The sequence below is a fragment of the Electrona antarctica genome (assembly GCF_951216825.1).
Source record: "Electrona antarctica genome assembly, chromosome: 8".
NCBI classification, from domain to species: Eukaryota; Metazoa; Chordata; class Actinopteri; order Myctophiformes; family Myctophidae; genus Electrona; species Electrona antarctica.
Window position 1 is genome coordinate 28268467 of NC_136789.1, and position 22389 is coordinate 28290855.

General features: G+C 43.4%; 1 protein-coding gene across 2 annotated transcripts in view; it reads right to left on the reverse strand.

Annotated features, from left to right (window-relative positions):
• The window catches only part of dbn1 (drebrin 1), a 130820-nt gene that overhangs the window by 30314 nt on the left and 78117 nt on the right, over positions 1-22389 (reverse strand). Inside the window, exons 3-9 of one of the 2 annotated variants that reach the window (XM_079507348.1) lie at positions 16429-16541; positions 12909-12983; positions 11356-11499; positions 10604-10681; positions 10268-10419; positions 5605-5662; positions 477-530 (exon numbers count right to left, since the gene is read on the reverse strand). In XM_079507348.1, coding sequence (XP_079363474.1) covers positions 477-530; positions 5605-5662; positions 10268-10419; positions 10604-10681; positions 11356-11499; positions 12909-12983; positions 16429-16541 — 674 coding nt within the window. Of the gene's footprint in view, positions 1-476; positions 531-5604; positions 5663-10267; positions 10420-10603; positions 10682-11346; positions 11500-12908; positions 12984-16428; positions 16542-22389 lie in introns of both variants that reach the window. The other variant, XM_079507347.1, reaches the window with a different exon arrangement.

Sequence of the window (22389 nt, forward strand, 5' to 3'; positions counted from 1 at the left end):
ATCGGTATCGGCAGATATGACCCTGCAAATAATCGGAGATCGGATATCGGTAATAATTTCATAATCATGCACCCCTATTATATATATATATATATATATATATATATATATATATATATTAGGGTTGTCCCAATCGGATCGTTTGATCGGAAATCGGGGCCGATCACGTCATTTTCAAATGATCGGAATCAGATCGGGAGCCAAAAAAAACGTGATCGGGACATCCCTACTAGTATCATCATTATATCCATATCATGATGTTAGACTGGATATTGTCTGTGATTTGGGATATTGTACTATTGTGATATGGCATAAAACGTGTTCTATAAAATATAAATATCGGTATCGGCAGGGATGTACATGATCGGGACATCCCTAATATATATACACACGGGGCCAACACCAGGAATCATCTCTGCGTGATTCATTCACACACTCTTTGACGTATTTATTTCTTAATTTTTAGTCTGACTCACGTCCACCTCGGATTCCTTCTTGTCATTGAGGTCATCACCACTCAGCTCTGTTACCTGAGAGAGAGAGAGAGAGAGAGAGAGAGAGAGTTTACAATATGTAATAACAAAATAAACATTGTGCCGCGGCACCGTCGCGGTTGTTACCGGCAGTTAGCGGCAGTTTACCGGCTACTGCCGAACGGAACGAGACCCCCGCCGCCCCCCGGCACCGCCGTGGTTGTTAGCGTCAGTTAGCGGCAACCGAGATGAAGCGGCAATGGAGTGACAAATCCCCCGCGGCAGCTTTTTCATCAACAGACTCACTACTAACCTAATGTGAAATGGCCAAATAAAGGACACTTCCATAAATCTGCCATGAGGGGGCGACAAAACACTCTGGAATCCCCCCACTGAGCTCAACTGGTGACTACTCCTCTGACCACCAACTATTTCTCTGACTTTAAACCTTAATACCAATGACTGCACACAGTTTTAATGCATTGTATTATCTTGTCCGGTATTGTCTTGTATTGTCTGTATCCCTGTAGAAAGAGGAAATTATTTAATAATTCTTAGATGATTTCAAAGAGGAACTGAACAATGTAATTATTATTATTACACCCAGCAGTGAGTCCATAGGTTAATGTTGCTTGTAAGTGCTCTTAGTTAATACACAGGCTAGAGCGTGCTGTTTTACACTATTTGCTATTATGCTGTATGAATACGTTTAAAACCCATTTTGGGCGGGAACCCCTTTTGGTGTTAGCATTATGTTATGCTTTAGCTAAAAATAGCAGATCTACAAGCTCATAGCGCGGCACCGAGCGCTTGAGCTTGAGTGTATGAGCTTGTAGGTCTGCTATTTCGAAGAACGACTGACATAGAAACATAGCTTTTTCAGAAAACTGTCAGGATTTAGAAGACATTTTTGGAATCTGATCTCAGGTCAAAATGGGTTAATTGTATAGGGAACATATAACGCACAAATAAGTCTGCGTTCCAATAAACGGGCCCTGACCCGTTGTTTGGAGAGTGCTGCTGGTGTACAGTACGTTGTTTGGAGAGTGCTGCTGGTGTACAGTACGTTGTTTGGAGAGTGCTGCTGGTGTACAGTACGTTGTTTGGAGAGTGCTGCTGGTGTACAGTACGAGCTCTGTTGGAAACGTTATAATCACATTACGCCGTCGACGCTAAACTCCTCGCTTGACCCTCACGTGTTTCCTTGGGAAAGAAATAAAAGCCCAGCTATGAAACCACTGCCTTTCTTCCGCTGAGGAAGATAGTGATGTCTGTGTCTGTCTCTCACAGACCAGGGTGACGATTCCTCCACGACACACACACACACACACACAGCCACACACACACACACACAGCCACACACACACACACACACACACACACACACACACACACAGCCACACACACACACACACGAACACAAAGCAACACAGTTCTCATCAAACCGAAAACAGAAGCGACGCTTCAATTAGAGAGAGAACTGAGAGTACAGAAACAACTTGGTTGGCTTCTCCCTTTCGGATGCGCATGCAGAGAGACACACACGCGCACATGCACACACACACTGACGGCACTATAAATACATCAATGATTCTCTTGTGATTTGCTTGAACCTGGACACGGACGGACGGACGGACGGACGGACGGACGCACGCACGCACGCACACACGCACGCGCACGCACACGCACACACGCGCGCACACACACACACACACGGCACTATAAATACATCAATGATTCTCTTGTGATTCGCTTGAACATCTCTAAAAGTGTGCGTGCATTTTTTCACAGCATGTTCATTCTAATGATCAATCAATCGTTTTCTGTTCCGGCTTGGATCAACGGAACCTTTTTTTGTATTAACCCGGCATTTACGTAGGCCTGAGGCCGATTATAAAAACGCCTTCTAAATCCTGACCTAAGTTATCTGAAAAACTTAAAATATTTATATAGCAGCATCACATTCTGTACAGAACCCCAAAATGGGTTCCCGGCACTGAAGGAGTAAAACAAAGCCCTTTTGGTGTTTTACCCCTTCAGGCTGGAAACCCATTTTGGGGTTCTGTACAGAATGTACAGTATTCAAAAATTCAAATATGTTTTTCAGAAAACTTAGGTCAGGATTTAGAGGCGTTTTTAAGAATCGGCCTCAGATCTAAATGGGTTAATGTTATTAACCTATTCTGGGCGGGAACCCATTTTGTTGTTTTAATGTTTAATGTTTTTTTATGTTATACTTTAGCTATTGAAAAATTGCAGATCTACAAGCTCATAGCGCGCCACCGAGTGGCGCGCTACGAGCTTGTAGGTCTGCTATTTTTGAAAAATCGTGAAAATGCGGCACAAATCTTTGAATATATATTCTTTCAGAAGACTTTTTTTATTTCGACGTCAGGCCTAAATGGGTTAAAGAATTTGGCACACTTCCAATGTCCTCCCGGGGTTAGGCTTCCAATGTCCTCCCGTGGGTGATAGGGCATTCACTTCTAGTCATTTTTACTAGTTGACTAGTTGCCTAGTTTACTAGTCGACTAGTCGACTAGTTCTTTAACTACCTATTATGTAAAAAACTTTTTTTTTTTAATAAATATTTGTACATTGAAAAACTGTGTACATGGTGACTATAACTATAATCTACCTGATCTTGAGGCCTACAAAATCGGGGAAAAAATTTAAATAAACTTTTTTTTCTTATCAACTAGTCAACTAGTACCAACAAGGTCGACTAGTGGATTTACTAGTCGACTAGTAAACTAGTCGACTAGTTGCTTAATGCCCTAGTGGGTGAGCAAGTTTTTGTAGACGGTTATTTTTCGGAAACATTTGACAGAATGTGGGGGAAGAAGACGGTGCCTTTACTTTGGTCCTTTCAGTATAATTTGATGCCAATACCTTTGTACTTTTACTCAAGGAAATGACATCCAAAGTGGGAAGAAATCAATCTTTTGAAAGGCCCCGGAACAATACTCCAACCAAAGGAACGAACAATACTCCAACCAAAGGAACGAACAATACTCCAACCAAAGGAACGAACAATACTCCAACCAAAGGAACGAACAATACTCCAACCAAAGGAACGAACAATACTCCAACCAAAGGGCCAGTTTTCACATGTGGGAACACTAAAGGTTCCATTCTATTCCATTCTATTGTTAGCTCTTCTTTGTCATGAGGCCGAATCTGACTGAATTATACAGGCTTTGAATGAGACAACGTTTCCTAGTCCGAACTGAAAGTATAAAAGATGTGCAGTCCTGATAGAAACCTAACTTTGCCTTTTAAACATTTACAGTCACATCTGGTTTAGATCCACAACAAAACGCTGTGCTGGTTTGGGTTCCATCACAGAAAGAACACAAGAAAGGGATGATTGTGGGAGATTCCCTGGAGGAAGGTTGGATGTTAAAGTAGAGAAAGCAGATCTTTAGCGAAACAGCGTGGGCTCACTGAAGAGAATGCAGCTGCTGCTGCCTAGAGTAAATATGATTAAGTAGGAATGGACCTTCAAATGTACAAAATGTTGAAATAGAATTAGCCGTATACTGGAATATGAATTTAAAAACCGTAATTTGGTTTAGTAGAAATAGCAGTCAAGTAGGACGTTAGCTTGCTAAATATAAAAAAAACTTGGAACAGAATTATTGCTTTAGTGGAATTTTATAACTTAAATACACCGAAGGGAAAAGGCATTTGAGATGAATTAAACTTTTGAATGCAAGTGCAATTTAAAGTCCAACGTGCTAATAGAAGCTGTTACTGATAAAAACTAAAAGGAGTTTAGAGTTTAGGGAAGTTGCCAAAAATACATTAACACTTTGAGCGCATAAACCCGCCATACACGACATTTATTGCATTGTCTTTCCACGCGTAATACGCTAAACCCGCTATTTGTTTTATGTGTTTAATTCGCCGTTGTTAGATGGTTATTATGAAAATCCGGTTTTGTCACGGACAAGGTGCTGCCACACTATCTAAAGAGCCGCGCACGTCTTAAGCTGTGCGCAGCTTATTTTCCGAGTTTTTAGACAGCTGGTGGATGGAAAAGATGCTCCACCTCCGCGGAAGACTTGTGCGACGGCCAGATTCCTGGAAACGCTCTCCTCCGCGCAAGTCGTCCGCGGAGCTTAATTTCCATCCACCAGCTGTCTAAAAACTTGGAAAATAAGCTGCGCACAGCTTAAGACGTGCGCGGCTGTCGACCGTTTTGGTGTGGAGACACTGACATTGTGACGAGGCGGACGCATTATGATGACATAACCGGAAATCAACCAACCGCCGGCGGGATTGCAAGGGCTTCTGGGAAACTGAGTCCAATGCAAAGTAAACGAGGGGGTATAGACGATCTTAGCCCGCTTTGCTCTTTGTCTGTGACTCAAAAACAAATCATGGGACCGTTTTCAAGCAGATCTTCATGGATCAAAGGTGCAAATACTTCGGCGTATGCTCCAGAGGTAATTAAACAATCCCGGCATGTCACGGTATCTTGTCAATTATACTATAACGCGTGGAATGTGTTTTCATGTGGAATGGTTATTGTGAGCATTATACCAGAGCAAAAACAATACATTTGTTTCAATTCAAATGTTACACATCCTATATTAGGTGAGGACGATTCTACAAATGCCTTCTAAATCCTGAGAGTTTTCTGAAAAACCTATATTTCTATGTGAGTGGTTCTCAAAGTTTTTCATGTCAAGGACCCCAAAAACTATATGTAATTGGCCGCCGACGCCCATCTGAAAATATGTTGTTCCAGCAAAGGTTTCAAGAATATGAAAGATTTGCGCCACATTTTCACCATTTTTAAAAAAATAGCAGACCTAGAAGCTCGTAGCGCGGCACTCGGTGCCGCGCTACGAGCTTGTAGATCTGCTATTTTTCAATAGCTAAAGCATAACATAATGCTTAAAACACCAAAAGGGTGTTAATGTAATGTAAATGTAATGTAAATGGGTTAATGTAATAACGTTTCGGTCTCCTAGAACTTCCTGAGGTTTTTGAAAAAGCTCAGGAATAACCTGAGGCTCTCTGATTAAACTGACACATGAATCATTCATCAATCATCGCACACACACACACACACACACACACACACACGCACGCACGCACAAACACGCGTGCGCACACTTACTATAGCAGGTTGGTTCCTCTGTCTCTCTTTGGCCTCCTCTTCCTCCAGCATCTTCTTCCTAAGCACATGTGCACATTAACACGCTCATTATACATTCATTATACTCATTACACACACACACACACACACACACACACACACACACACACACACACACACACACACACACACACACACACACACACACACACACACACACACACACACACACACACACACACACACACACACACACGCACACACACACACACACAAATCAACAATTAATACACATACATATATAAGTAAGATAGTAAGTCAGAAATAGTATACATTGTGAGGTTGGGAGATTTAAGAGCAGGTTATTAAATTGTCCATAGGAGGATATTGGGGCATTATAGCGTTTCAGCGTGACGCAGTGAGCTGTAGATTGTTACATGAAACTGGAGCAGCAAAGCAGAAAGCAGGTTTTTTTGCCCAGTTCACAAGGACGCTCACACAGCAGGAAAAGTCCCTGGAAGGCGTTGTCTAACTCAAGAATGCTGCTAATGGCCCTGGAGGTCACATGGGAGGACGTGGACCTCTACGGGGGCCTCCTGATGGTCACGGACAACGTCCGTGACCAGCAGGAGGCCCCCGGAGAGGTCCGTGACCATCAGGAGGCCCCCGGAGAGGTCCGTGACCATCAGGAGGCCCCCGGAGAGGTCCGTGACATGGTCATGTTTCACCTCTGTTCTCTGGACTGGTTGACAGTCTTCGGTAGAGCAACTACACAAGCCTCAACGAGTGGTAACTGTATTGTTCCCATGGTGTAACAATTCCTTCGCACTTCCTTCGTCTGCCTTCTCAGTAAAAGGGGGAAAACCTTTGGAACTCCTTGCCTAGGGGTCTGAAACTAGAGACGGACAGTAACGTGTTCCAGTACAGAGGACTCAGACTATGGGTCTAAAACTAGAGACGGACGGTAATGTGTTCTAGGACAGAGGACTCAGACTATGGGTCTAAAACTAGAGACGGACAGTAACGTGTTCCAGTACAGAGGACTCAGACTATGGGTCTAAAACTAGAGACGGACGGTAACGTGTTCTAGGACAGAGGACTCAGACTATGGGTCTATAACTAGAGACGGACCGTAACGTGTTCTAGGACAGAGGACTCAAACTATGGGTCTAAAACTAGAGACGGACGGTAACGTGTTCTAGGACAGAGGACTCAAACTATGGGTCTATAACTAGAGATGGATGGTAACGTGTTCTAGTACAGAGGACTCAAACTATGGGTCTATAACTAGAGATGGATGGTAACGTGTTCTAGTACAGAGGACTCAGACTATGGGTCTATAACTAGAGATGGATGGTAACGTGTTCTAGTACAGAGGACTCAGACTATGGGTCTATAACTAGAGACGGACGGTAACGTGTTCTAGGACAGAGGACTCAAACTATGGGTCTAAAACTAGAGACGGACCGTAACGTGTTCTAGGACAGAGGACTCAGACTATGGGTCTAAAACTAGAGACGGACCGTAACGTGTTCTAGGACAGAGGACTCAAACTATGGGTCTAAAACTAGAGACGGATGGTAACGTGTTCTAGGACAGAGGACTCAAACTATGGGTCTAAAACTAGAGACGGACAGTAACGTGTTCTAGGACAGACTGGACTCAAACTATGGGTCTATAACTAGAGACGGACCGTAACGTGTTCTAGGACAGAGGACTCAGACTATGGGTCTAAAACTAGAGACGGACCGTAACGTGTTCTAGGACAGAGGACTCAGACTATGGGTCTAAAACTAGAGACGGACGGTAATGTGTTCTAGGACAGAGGACTCAGACTATGGGTCTAAAACTAGAGACGGACCGTAACGTGTTCTAGGACAGAGGACTCAGACTATGGGTCTATAACTAGAGACGGACCGTAACGTGTTCTAGGACAGAGGACTCAGACTATGGGTCTATAACTAGAGACGGACCGTAACGTGTTCTAGGACAGAGGACTCAGACTATGGGTCTAAAACTAGAGACGGACCGTAACGTGTTCTAGGACAGAGGACTCAGACTATGGGTCTATAACTAGAGACGGACGGTAATGTGTTCTAGGACAGAGGACTCAGACTATGGGTCTAAAACTAGAGACGGACGGTAATGTGTTCTAGGACAGAGGACTCAGACTATGGGTCTAAAACTAGAGACGGACGGTAATGTGTTCTAGGACAGAGGACTCAAACTATGGGTCTAAAACTATAACGGACGGTAACGTGTTCTAGGACAGAGGACTCAAACTATGGGTCTAAAACTAGAGACGGACCGTAACGTGTTCTAGGACAGAGGACTCAAACTATGGGTCTAAAACTAGAGACGGACGGTAACGTGTTCTAGTACAGAGGACTCAAACTATGGGTCTAAAACTAGAGACGGATGGTAACGTGTTCTAGGACAGAGGACTCAGACTATGGGTCTAAAACTAGAGATGGATGGTAACGTGTTCTAGGACAGAGGACTCAAACTATGGGTCTAAAACTAGAGATGGATGGTAACGTGTTCTAGGACAGAGGACTCAGACTATGGGTCTAAAACTAGAGATGGATGGTAACGTGTTCTAGGACAGAGGACTCAGACTATGGGTCTAAAACTAGAGACGGATGGTAACGTGTTCTAGGACAGAGGACTCAAACTATGGGTCTAAAACTAGAGATGGATGGTAACGTGTTCTAGTACAGAGGACTCAAACTATGGGTCTAAAACTAGAGACGGATGGTAACGTGTTCTAGGACAGAGGACTCAGACTATGGGTCTAAAACTAGAGATGGATGGTAACGTGTTCTAGGACAGAGGACTCAAACTATGGGTCTAAAACTAGAGATGGATGGTAACGTGTTCTAGGACAGAGGACTCAAACTATGGGTCTAAAACTAGAGATGGATGGTAACGTGTTCTAGGACAGAGGACTCAAACTATGGGTCTAAAACTAGAGATGGATGGTAACGTGTTCTAGGACAGAGGACTCAAACTATGGGTCTAAAACTAGAGATGGATGGTAACGTGTTCTAGGACAGAGGACTCAAACTATGGGTCTAAAACTAGAGATGGATGGTAACGTGTTCTAGGACAGAGGACTCAAACTATGGGTCTAAAACTAGAGATGGATGGTAACGTGTTCTAGGACAGAGGACTCAGACTATGGGTCTAAAACTAGAGATGGATGGTAACGTGTTCTAGGACAGAGGACTCAAACTATGGGTCTAAAACTAGAGATGGATGGTAACGTGTTCTAGGACAGAGGACTCAGACTATGGGTCTAAAACTAGAGATGGATGGTAACGTGTTCTAGGACAGAGGACTCAGACTATGGGTCTAAAACTAGAGACGGATGGTAACGTGTTCTAGGACAGAGGACTCAAACTATGGGTCTAAAACTAGAGATGGATGGTAACGTGTTCTAGTACAGAGGACTCAAACTATGGGTCTAAAACTAGAGACGGATGGTAACGTGTTCTAGGACAGAGGACTCAAACTATGGGTCTAAAACTAGAGATGGATGGTAACGTGTTCTAGGACAGAGGACTCAAACTATGGGTCTAAAACTAGAGATGGATGGTAACGTGTTCTAGGACAGAGGACTCAAACTATGGGTCTAAAACTAGAGATGGATGGTAACGTGTTCTAGGACAGAGGACTCAAACTATGGGTCTAAAACTAGAGATGGATGGTAACGTGTTCTAGGACAGAGGACTCAAACTATGGGTCTAAAACTAGAGATGGATGGTAACGTGTTCTAGGACAGAGGACTCAAACTATGGGTCTAAAACTAGAGATGGATGGTAACGTGTTCTAGGACAGAGGACTCAAACTATGGGTCTAAAACTAGAGACGGACGGTAACGTGTTCTAGGACAGAGGACTCAAACTATGGGTCTAAAACTAGAGACGGACCGTAACGTGTTCTAGGACAGAGGACTCAAACTATGGGTCTAAAACTAGAGACGGACGGTAATGTGTTCTAGTAAAGAGGACTCAGACTATGGTCGATTGTTTTTAGTTTGTTCAAATGTGTATAGAAAGGCCTACCCAGGGACTGGGGTCCAAGTCGCTCCTTTACACCTTGACAGGGGGGGAGTTTCCCTGGTTGGACGTTAGCGCACATGGAAAGAACACGTTATTCCAACCAGTTCCTTTCTGTGAAAGTGAGTTATTCTGTGCTGTGCATACCATAGAGCCACTACAGCCAGGAGGGGAAGGAAGGAAACGCAACCACCTACATGTATGTACAGCAGACCAGGGTTTCTCACAGTGGGTGGTGACCTTAGAGTATATATTAATAGAGACGACACCCGGAGGAAACCCTGAGGAGAAATGCCATATGAAAGCAGGGAATCATAGCTTCAAATTGACATATTGGTTGTTCAGTTTGACCCACCAGTTTTGGAGATATGGCTTATAGAGTAATGTCTTGCAGAAAACCGACTTGAAAGGTTCACTTCTGTGGTCTCTAACATTACACCTAGCTACATGTTTAAGCATGTGTTTAAGCACTTATTTCAAACATGTATGTGAAGAGTCTGCCTGTGATATTAACTCATTTTGAAGAAAAAAAAAGTTTTTCTCCTCTGGTGAAAAGCTGGAATTTGCGCGATGGCAGTCTCTCAGTCAAATTTAGTCACAAATGTTTAGGGGGGGGGGGGTACCTGTGCTCCTCTATCTGTCGTTCTCTCTCGCGGTATCTCTTCTCGCGGTCCTCCTGCTCCTTCCTCTCCAGCTCCATCCTCTCCTCCTCAAAGCGTTGGCGCTCCTCCGCCAGCTTCTTCTTCTCCTCCTCCTTACGCAGCTCCTCCTCACGCTGGAGGGGGGGGGGGGGGGAGAGAGAGGGGGCTATTTGTTTTTTGTCCAAATATGCAAATTATTAGAAGTTATTGGCCTAATTGTGTTCTGCAAGCATTGAGCATCTTCCTCTGTCTGTCTGTCTGTCTGTCTGTCTGTCTGTCTGTCTGTCTGTCTGTCTGTCTGTCTGTATGACTCCGTACCTTGGCTTGTTCCCAGAATTCCTCTCTATTGATTTTCTTCATTTCGATCTCAGCATTGGTCTTCTCGTACACAGTACCCTGGGGAGAGAGAGAGAGAGAGAGAGAGAGAGAATATTGTTAGTCAATAGCAAGTGTGTGTGCGTGCGTGCGTGCGTGCGTGCGTGCGTGCGTGCGTGCGTGCGTGCGTGCGTGCGTGCGTGCGTGCGTGCGTGCGTGCGTGCGTGAAAACCACAACTGCCCTTGAAACGTGCTCCCAAGGTCATAAACATACCCACGTGCGCACGTACACATAAGTAACTTCTATACTTCTATAGGTTTAATTTTTGCCACATGTACAACAACCAGTGACCTGTGACAGGACATCATCACATCATCAATTAAAGCGGTGTGTGTGTAGTGTGTACAGTAGAGAGGTCATTTCATCAACCATTACACAACATCTAACAAGCATCCTGATGACTCAGCACTGTAGCAGCACTGTGTCCTGTCATTGTGCGTGCGTGAGCGTGCACGTGCGCCGTGCATGTGTGCGTGCGTGTGCAAGACGGAAGACAGACAAAGAACTATTGTGTTTGTTAACAATGACTCTCAGTGACACAGCAAACTGCTGTGTGTGTGCGTGCGTGCGTGCGTGCGTGCGTGCGTGCGTGCGTGCGTGCGTGCGTGCGTGCGTGCGTGCGTGCGTGCGTGCGTGCGTGCGTGCGTGCGTGCGTGCGTGCGTGCGTGCGTGCATGTGTATGTACCGCATTCACCCCTTGTTCGTCCTCTCTCGTCTTCAGGCGGTTGAGCACAGGGCTGGCCACGCCCCCTGCAGTCGTCCCATTGGTCAGGCGTTGGCCAATCGCGGACGGGTCGATGTCCTCCATATTGCTAGCGTTTATGATTACATCAACTCCCTGAGAGAGAGAGAGAGAGAGAGAGAGACAGAGAGACCGAGAGAGAGAGACAGAGAGAGAGAGAGAGAGAAAGAGAGAGAGAGACAGAGAGAGAGAGAGAGAGAGAGAGAGAGAGAGGGGGGGGGGGGGGGGGGGGGGGATAGTTAGTTGACTGGCTGTCATATCTTCCCTAGGGAAATTATAGCAGCTGACCAGGGATAATAAGAAACGGTATAGTTTAGTTCATCTTTTAACCCATTTTGACCTGAGATCAGATTCTAAAAATGTCTTCTACATCCTGACAGTTTTCTGAAAAAGCTATGTTTCTATGTCAGTCGTTCTTCGATTTTTCAAAAATAGCAGACCTACAAGCTCGTAGAGCGCCACTCGGTGGCGCGCTATGAGCTAAAGCATAATTCTAACACCAAAAGGGGTTCCCGCCCAAAATGGGTTTTAAAGACGCACATTGTGCGGTTGTTCCCACAGACACTACACTGTGACATCACTACACTGTGACATCACTACACTGTGACATCACTACACAGTTTTCAACAAATAAAAACTAGACTAAATGTTAGGAAGGGACTAGTGGACAAGAGATCCAGTATAAGTAATTTTAGACTTGGTTGCATGGTGAAAATAGCAGATCGGCTATTTTCAGCAAGTGTAAAATCAGCCATTACGACGGCATCAAGGCCCGCCAAAATACATTTTAGCCGACTAAATCAACTGTAGATTTAGTCGACTAAAACCAGGACTACACTAAAACATTCCAGGTGACTAAAATGTGACTAAAACTAAGTGAAAACTATATTCAAGAGACTATGACTAAAAACAAAAAATCTAAATTTGCTGCCAAAAACAACACTGCTATATGACTACATACAATGCAATTCTAGTGCTGTTATACTTTAGCTATTGAAAAATAGCAGATCTACAAGCTCATAGCGCGCCACCGAGTGGCGCGCTACGAGCTTGTAGGTCTGCTATTTTTTTAAAAAAATCGAAGAACGACTGACATAGAAACATAGCTTTTTCAGAAAACTGTCAGGATGTAGAAGACATTTTTAGAATCTGATCTCAGGTCAAAATGGTTTAATCCGGCCCAGGCGGTGGCGTAACCGTCTGGGCACCCGACTGGTAATCCAGTCGCAGTGTGCCGCGGGTTCGACTCCCGAGCCCGACACGGCCTTTACTGCATGTCTTCCCCCATCTCTCTCCCGTTTCCTGTCAGCCTACTGTCTGTCCCTTCAAAAACCAATAAAAGGCGTAAGCCGCAAAAAATATCTTTAAAGAAAAAAAAAAAAAATGGTTTCATCCAGAGTGATTTACATTACGCAAGAACAAAAAGCATGGAAATACATCACAGAAAAAGTAGTAGTAGCTAAGATGCTATCTAAATAGTATAAGAGTATAAAGTGTGTATAAACCTGGAAGAAGTCTGCGATGGTGGCGACGTGACTGGCGCACGCACACTTCCTGGCGTCTGGGACGTCCTCTCCGACCTGGAAGCACATCACAGTTGAGGAAGAGTTACGTTACGGTTCTCACGGTCGCTTATATCTCATCATCATCATCATCATTTTTCGACCGCGGTCGAGATCATTGGATTTCACCCAATGCCACGCCAAGACATTCCCGGTTCCTTCATTGCCATATTCCCCCAGTTCCTGCTTACTGATGCGTGTGTCCCTACTCCTAGTGATGACATCAGGGAACGACAGTTTTCTACTTCTAGGTTTCCAGAGAAGAAGGGGAGATACAACCACATCGTCAGCTCTGTAGCAGTGGCCGGAAAAACTGTGTTCTTCTGGATCGGACTCTAGTGAGGAAACACGTCGGGGGAAGGTTTGCCGTATATTAGATTAGTCGATGGGTGGCTCTTCCAACACAGATTTTTGTGCTCTCATTAGAAGGCGGGTGTATACTGTGTAAGTGCCATCCAACCGTTTCTCTAATTTGTTTGAGAACCCTACATTGCCTCCATTGAGTCGGTCGGTGTGAGCTCGCCACCATTGGTGTGTGTGAATGTGGGGAAGTGAGGACGCTGGCGTCGACTGTTGTTCGCCGCTTCACCTCCCAATGTATGAATGAATGAACTGCTTTGTGAAGTGCTTTGAGCACTCGGGAAAGCGCTATAAAAATGCAAATTCATTACTTGTGGGGACAAATTACCTCTGAGCCCTTGCCTGGCCTGCTACATCGGTACTGTGTACCTCAGACATCAGTAGATCAGAGTACATCTACATCGGTACGGTGTACCTCAGATGTCAATACATCAGAGTACATCTACATCAGTACTGTGTACCTCAGATGTCAGTACATCAGAGTACATCTACATCAGTACTGTGTACCTCAGATGTCAGTACATCAGAGTACATCTACATCAGTACTGTGTACCTCAGATGTCAGTACAACAGAGTACATCTACATCGGTTTGGTACTGTGTACCTCAGATGTCAGTACATCAGAGTACATCTACATCGGTACTGTGTACCTCAGATGTCAGTACATCAGAGTACATCTACATCGGTACGGTGTACCTCAGATGTCAGTACATCAGAGTACATCTACATCAGAGTACTGTGTACCTCAGATGTCAGTACATCAGAGTACATCTACATCAGAATACTGTGTACCTCAGATGTCAGTACATCAGAGTACATCTACATCGGTACTGTGTACCTCAGATGTCAGTACATCAGAGTACATCTACATCAGAGTACTGTGTACCTCAGATGTCAATACATCAGAGTACATGTACATCGGTACGGTGTACCTCAGATGTTAGTACATCAGAGTACATCTACATCGGTACGGTGTACCTCAGATGTCAATACATCAGAGTACATCTACATCGGTACGGTGTACCTCAGATGTCAGTACATCAGAGTACATCTACATCGGTACTGTGTACCTCAGATGTCAGTACATCAGAGTACATCTACATCAGAGTACTGTGTACCTCAGATGTTAGTACATCAGAGTACATCTACATCGGTACTGTGTACCTCAGATGTCAGTACATCAGAGTACATCTACATCAGAGTACTGTGTACCTCAGACATCAGAGTACAGTGAGTCACAAGGCTCAGAATATCCTCGCAATGTCACTGAAGAGCACTTGAAATGTCCTCAGCATTATATTCACCTGCTCAAGGTCTGCATTCTTCACAGCAGAGCTGTCTAAATGTGCGTGTGTGCGTGCGTGCGTGCGTGCGTGCGTGCGTGCGTGCGTGCGTGCGTGCGTGCGTGCGTGCGTGCGTGCGTGCGTGCATGCGTGCGTGCGTGCGTTCATGTTTCATTCAACCTATGAATGAAAAGATGTTCTTCTCACTGCCCAGAACAGATCAGAGAATGTCTGCTCTTCAAAGACACGGTCACAGTCTGAGAATAACCCTTGAAGTGTCACTGAAGTGTGCTTGAAAATGTCCTCAGCGTTTACAGTCATGAATCGATTTAGCGAGTCCCTCTTTGACTGAAATGACAAAACGCCACCGCTGGTGTAGAAAAATATCACAACATCACATTGTAGACTAAAGTGTTAGCAACAGCATAGCCTGGTTTTATAACCAATCAACAACACAGCTTACTCTGCAAGTTGTTTTAAGTCACACATCTACAAGTCTGTTGTAAAGAGTCACCAGTTTGATCTGGCGGTGGCTCAGGGGTAGAGTGGTTGGATGGCAACCGCCAAGGTTGCCAGTTCGAACCCGGGCTCCCCCAGAGTTAGTGTCGAAGTGCCCTTGAGCAAGACTCTGAACCCCTAATTGCTCCTGATGTGCTGGTGAATGTAATTTGCACAATCTATATGTAAAGCGCCTTGGATAAAGGCGCTATATAAATGCACCATTTACCATTTACATCACTTCTTGTCACCTTAGATCTAAACTGGACAATATAAATTCTGTTTGTACACTCTCAGAGTTAAATTAACATTGATTTCATAATATAAATTGGGGTCTCGGACATAGAAATGCCATTAAATGGGGTCTGTAGACTAATGCATGTCAAACTGGGGGGGGTCCTTGAAATTAAACGGGTTGAGAATCATTGCTAGATGCGTAAACTTCTCTCATGGGGGGGTCCCTGGCATGTCTTTTCTAATGGGGGTCTGCGGGGCTAATTAGTGTCAATTTGGGGGTCCTTGACATGAAAAAGTTTGGGAACCACGGGAATAATGCATTGCAGTCAATGAGAGCCAGGTGGACCAGCTTATCCCATTCTGGTGTTAGCATTATGTTATGCTTTAGCTATTGAAAAATAGCAGATCTACAAGCTCATAGCGCGCCACCGAGTGGCGCGCTACGAGCTTGTAGGTCTGCTATTTTTGAAAAATCATTAACATGTGGTGCAAAGCTTTGAATATATATTCTTTAAAAAAATACATTTTAAAAAAGTTTTTTTTTTAATTTCGACGTCAGGCCTAAATGGGTTATATGAACAAACATAGCGACTGTTAAAGGACCACTTCACCACTTTTCAACATCTCTTCATATAATTGGTCCTAACTAATGTTCATGATAAAACACCACCATTTTTTTCCTACTCAGTCTGTGTCTCATAGGAGGGCTTTGGGCAGTTCGGAGACCCGTCCACCAGTGACATCATCATTAGGCAGATTTATTTTTTAAACAAGATTTGTTTTAAAATATATTTAGATTTGTATTATCGTGAGAACGATGGCTTCAACTTTTGCATTGCAACTTTTCAGGAAAAGAAAGCCTGCCGTTTCTATTAGCTTGGATTCACCATCGATGATGTCACTGGTGGACGGGTTTCTGAACTGCCCACAGCCTTCCTATGAGACACAGACAGAAAAATGGTGGTATTTTATCATGAACATTAGTTAGGACCAATTATAGGAAGAGAAGTTGAAAAGTGGTCCTTCAAACCTGTGTGAATAAAACACTGTGTCAGAAAGGAGAACAGAAGGAAGAGGAAACGAACCCAGTTGATGAGGATGTATCTCGGTAGAGCAGCGTTTGGTTCCTTCAGAGAACAGAAGCCATACATCACCTTGGAGCTGTCCAACAGCGCTGTGATGGCTACCAGACCGCCACCTACACGCACGCACGCACGCACACACGCACACACGCACACACACACACACACACACACACACACACACACACACAGAGAGAGAAGCCATGAACATTCACGAAACAATTATTATGATTAGCATGAACTAATATCGTCGCTGTCGGGCAGAGACCTCTCATCTAACATAATATTCAAACTTTTGAGGTTGTTTTTTTTCTGAAATGAAAGTCCTGCTCGATCACACACTACAGCGTCACGCAAACAGCATCGAAATTCAACAATAGCAGATCTGCAAGATCTCCAAAAGCTGCTTTTGAACTTGAATCCTGAGAAGGAACAGTTTTTGGACGTGTGAGGTTTACAGCCGACAGAGAGCGCATTATTAAACCATTAAACGTTGCCGCTGACTCACTGCTCAAGTGTGTGTGTGTGTGTGTGTGTGTGTGTGTGCGCGCGCGCGTGCACGTGCATGTGTGTGTGTGTGTGCGTGCGTGCACACACACAGTATGTGTTCATGTTTTAATACAACCTAATGTTCAACACTGTGTCCCTTCAGACCAATAAAGCATCTGTGTCTGAAATGATGAGACTAATGACTCCACACACACACACACACACACACACACACACACACACACACACACACACACACACACACACACACACACACACACACACACACACACACACACACACACACACACACACACACACACACACACACACACACACACACACACACACACTCAACTAAACATCAATAGTGTGTCTGTTTCTGTGACTGTGCGTGCGTGCGTGCGAGTGCGTGGGTCTGTATCACACTGGCATTTCTTTTCAATAAGCCTTTTATTACACAATTAAATCACAGTCCATCTACAACAACAAACATGCCATTAAGTCTGCCAACGCAGGCAGGTGGCAACCATTTGGAGGAGGAAGGGTACAGTAGGTCGAGAGACTAATCGTATTATGGACACAGCAGGAAATAGAGAGGAGAGAGAGAGAGAGAGAGAGAGAGAGAGAGAGAGAGAGAGAGAGAGAGAGAGAGAGAGAGAGACAATACTTCCGACAGATCACAATCACCCAAGGAGAGTTTGAAAACTCAGTTAGTGACTATAAACAAAACTCCTACATCTGAATTGAATTGAATTGAATTGAAATCTTTATTTGAATAAGCAATTTAAAACAATATAAACAGAAACGACAGAATAAGTACAAAATAATAAAAAAGCAAATTCAAAAGGAGTGAGAAGAAGCAAAGCTTATTGCTCCCACCCCCTTTCCATCATTACTAAGTATCATTAATCATATACATAATCATACATAAACACACAAACACCCCCGCCCCCCCCCCCCCCCCCCCCCACACACACCCATCTGTTGGGTGAAGGAGGAGGATGTTTTATATGGCAGTGGTTCCCAAACCTTTTCAAGGTCCTTTGACAAGGACCCCCAAATTGACACTAATTGGCCCCCATTTGAAAAGATATACCTGCAGGGAGCCACATAAGAGAAGATGTTTACGGCTCTAGCAGTGATTCTCAACCAGTTTAATTTCAAGGACCCCCCCAGTTTGACTTGAATTAGTCTACGGACCCCCATTTAATGGCATTTCTATCTCTGGGACCCCCAATTTATATTGTAAAATCAATATAAATTGTGCCACACAATATTTGGACTGCTGACAGTAGGCTCTCTTTACTCTTAAAAATAGAATATATATATATATATATATATATATATATATATATATATATAAAAATTAAAATAAATTAAGAGTAAAGAGAGCCTACTGTCAGCTGTCCAGCAGTCCAAATATTATTAAATTAAATTTACAGTACCTATTTGTTTGTGATTGTTTCATGCCAATAAAGCCCCTTTGAATTGAATTTGAATCCATAACTAAAATACACACATTTCTTTTCCACGGTGCTCCTCCTCCTCACAGCTGCAACATGAGAGCCGTCCCCCAATCCATAACTAAAATACACACATTTCTTTTCCACGGTGCTCCTCCTCCTCACAGCTGCAACATGAGAGCCTCTACAGAGTGGATTTCAGCTCCAGCAGCCCACAGAAAAATAAACCATTTAGAAAAGGATTTTGTACCTGCAGCCTTTGAACCACTAATCAAAGCAAGCTGATGCACCTTGCCTCTCCGAGTGAGTGGGCGAGTGTGTGTGTGTGTGTGTGTGTGTGTGTCTGTGTGTGTGCACGCGAGCGAGCGTGCGTGCGTGTGAATTAAATCTTGTGTTTCATGACCTTCTTCTTAGTCTGTGCTGGTGCATTGCTACTTAAATACTGTAGCTCTATATATATTCTGATAGTAGTCAGTGCTACTTAACTACTGTAGCTCTATATATATTCTGATAGTAGTCATTGCTACTTAAATACTGTAGCTCTATATATATATTCTGATAGTAGTCAGTGCTACTTAACTACTGTAGCTCTATATATATTCTGATAGTAGTCAGTGCTACTTAACTACTGTAGCTCTATATATATTCTGATAGTAGTCATTGCTACTTAACTACTGTAGCTCTATATATATTCTGATAGTAGTCATTGCTACTTAACTGTATAGTGTTGACTGTTCAGTAAAAAAAGGGCCTCCTTGTCAATGTATTGCAATTCAATTCGATCAATCCAATTCAATGAGAAAACATACGTTTACACTGCCAAGTGTCAAGTAAAAACAATCAAACCTTAAATGTATATGTGCAATTAAGTTAAGGGAGAATATCTGGTCATTGTCGGGAGATAATTCACCGGCAGGGAGGGTGGTTAATCACGGGAATTGTCGGGAATTATGTCCCGACAATGACATAAATTAATAAATTGACCCAAAACACAACAAAAAAAGGTATTCCTTAACCCATTTTGGACTGATGGAGATTCAAAAAAAGGCTTCTAAATCCGAATAGTTTTCTGAAAAACCCACTTTTCTATGTCAGTGGTGCTCAACCTTTCTCATGTCAAGGACCCCCAGAATTATCTCTATTGGGCCGCGGACCCCCCCATCTCAAAATATGTACTTCCAGGGACCCCCCCAGAAGCCAATATTTTAGTTAAAAATATTCGCTCTGAAAAATATATTAAAAGATTTGCACCACATTTTCACGACTTTTCAAAAATAGCAGACCTACAAGCTCATAGCGCGCCACTCGGTGGCGCGCTATGAGCTTGTCTGTGAGCTTGTCTGTGAGCTTGTCTGCCCAGCTGCAGGGCTGGAGCACTGTCAGAAAACAAGGAAGGAAGTGAGTTGATCAAATAGAATCCATTTCTGGGTACTGCTTTGTCTAATTTGTCTAATTCGTCCTATAGCTGGGTCCCAATTCGTCCAAAATCAACAAGATCGTGCACTTGGTGACAAGTTTTTGATTTTTGGTATGGTGTTAGGTATAGTTATAAGGTTTTCAAAAACCATCGCAAACGAGTTGGGCTCGCCCCCTAGTGGTCTGTTTGCAATTAATCAAATATTAAAGTATATGGTTAAAAACCAAAATAATTGATAAAATAGATTTTCCAATGGATTCTATTAGTATTGGGTATGCTAAATAACATTAAAAATGTGGGTGAAAATAACTTTTGGAAAGGCATCATTTTCAAGATGGCGTCCACGGTGGCCTCAGTAAGCTTAAAATGCCTATAAACTGGGATTTAATACATACAAAATCATAACAATTATGCACTTGGTGACAAGTTTTTGATTTTTGGCATGGTGTTAGGTATGGGCATGAGGTTTTCGCAAATGAGTTGGGCTCGCCCCCTAGTGGTCCGTTTGCAATGAATCCAATGTTAAATAGGCCAGCATTGGATTCATTGCAAACAGACCACTAGGGGGCGAGCCCAACTCGTTTGCGATGGTTTTTGAAAACCTTATAACCATACCTAACACCATGCCAAAAATCTAAAACTTGTCACCAAGTGCACGATTATAACGAATTGGGACCCAGCTACTATAACATACGACGAATTAGACCGTTCCTCACCCAGGAATCAGCCCAGCTCCTAATCCAGACAACAGTCTTGTCATAACTTGACTATTGTAATTCGCTCCTTACTGGCCTACCGGCATGTGCACTTAAGCCTCTCCAACTGATCCAAAATGCCGCAGCTCGTTTGGTCTTCAACCAGCCAAAATTCTCACATGTCTCCCCCCTACTCCGCTCCCTGCACTGGCTCCCAGTCGCTGCCCGCACAGAATACAAAACTCTGATGCTGGCATTCAAAGCAACCAAAGGTATGGCTCCCCCATATCTTGCAAGCATGATGGAACCCTACAAACCCTCCCGCGCACGCAGATCAGCCAACGCAGGAAAGCTGGAAGTACCCTCACTAAAAACGCCGGGACAACGCTCCACACGTCCCAAACTCTTCTCCCTTCTGGCCCCAAAACTGTGGAATGCACTCCCCGTTGCAATCAGAACTGCAGCATCACTCCCAATCCTCCGCCGTAGTCTGAAGACCCACCTTTTCAGACTCCATCATGGCCCATAGCACTTATCCTACCCCCTTAGATAGCACTTTTTAGACTTAGATAGCATTTGAAACAGACTTATAGCATGTCATGTAGACAGCACAATAATTGCATTGTATGTAGTCATAGCACATCATAGTACATATGTATAGCATAGTATAGTATATATGTATTGTATAGTTTAAAAGTATAGTGTCATTATATAGATATGTTCTAGTTACGTTCTTAGCTTACGCATGTTTCATGATAAATGCATTTTATATATGTGATGTATTCCCATACTTTTGTTCTTGCCTAATGTAAATCGCTCTGGATTAAGAGCGTCTGCTAAATGCCTAAATTGTAAATTGTAAATTGTTTTCAAAAACATTTTTGAGAGCAATGTTAAAGGACCACTTCACCACTTTTCAACTTCTCTTCCTATAATTGGTCCTAACTAATGTTCATGATAAAATACCACCATTTTTTCCTACTCAGTCTGTGTCTCATAAGAAGGCTGTGGGCAGTTCAGAAACCCGTCCACCAGTGACATCATCGATGGTGAATCCAAGCTAATAGAAACGGCAGGCTTTCTTTTCCTGAAAAGTTGCAATGCAAAAGTTGAAGCCATCGTTCTCACGATAATACAAATCGAAATGTATTTTAAAACAAATCTGCCTAATGATGATGTCACTGGTGGACGGGTGTCCGAACTGCCCAAAGCCCTCCTATGAGACACAGACTGAGTAGGAAAAAATGGTGGTGTTTTATCATGAACATTAGTGAGGACCAATTATATGAAGAGATGTTGAAAAGTGGTGAAGTGGTCCTTTAAGCTGTAAATCATGGGTTCCCAAAATGGGGTCTGGGGACCCCTAGTGGTACTTGAGGGAGTTCCAGGGGGTACCTATAGCTCAATTAGAGATAGTTAGGAACCAAATGGACCCTTATGGGTCTGTAACTCAGAGAGAGAGAGTTGTACACTCTCAGCGTTAAATTAACAGTGGTTTTACAATATAAATTGGGGTACCAGAGATAGAAATGCCATTAAATCGGGGGTCCGTAGCATAATGTGTGTGAAACTGGGGGGTCCATGAAATTAACCCATTCTGGGCGGGAACCCCTTTTGGTGTTTTAACTAAGCATTGTTATACTTTAGCTATTGAAAAATAGCAGATCTACAAGCTTGTAGGTCATAGCACATCATAGTACATATGTATAGCATAGTATAGTATATATGTATAGTTTATATGTATAGTTTCATTATATAGATATTCCACTGTTTTATGTGATGTATTCCCATGCTTTTGTTCTTGCTTAATGTAAGTCGTTCTGGATTAAGAGCGTCTGCTAAATGCCTAAATTGTAAATTGATTGTAAATTGTAGGTCTGCTATTTTTGAAAAATCG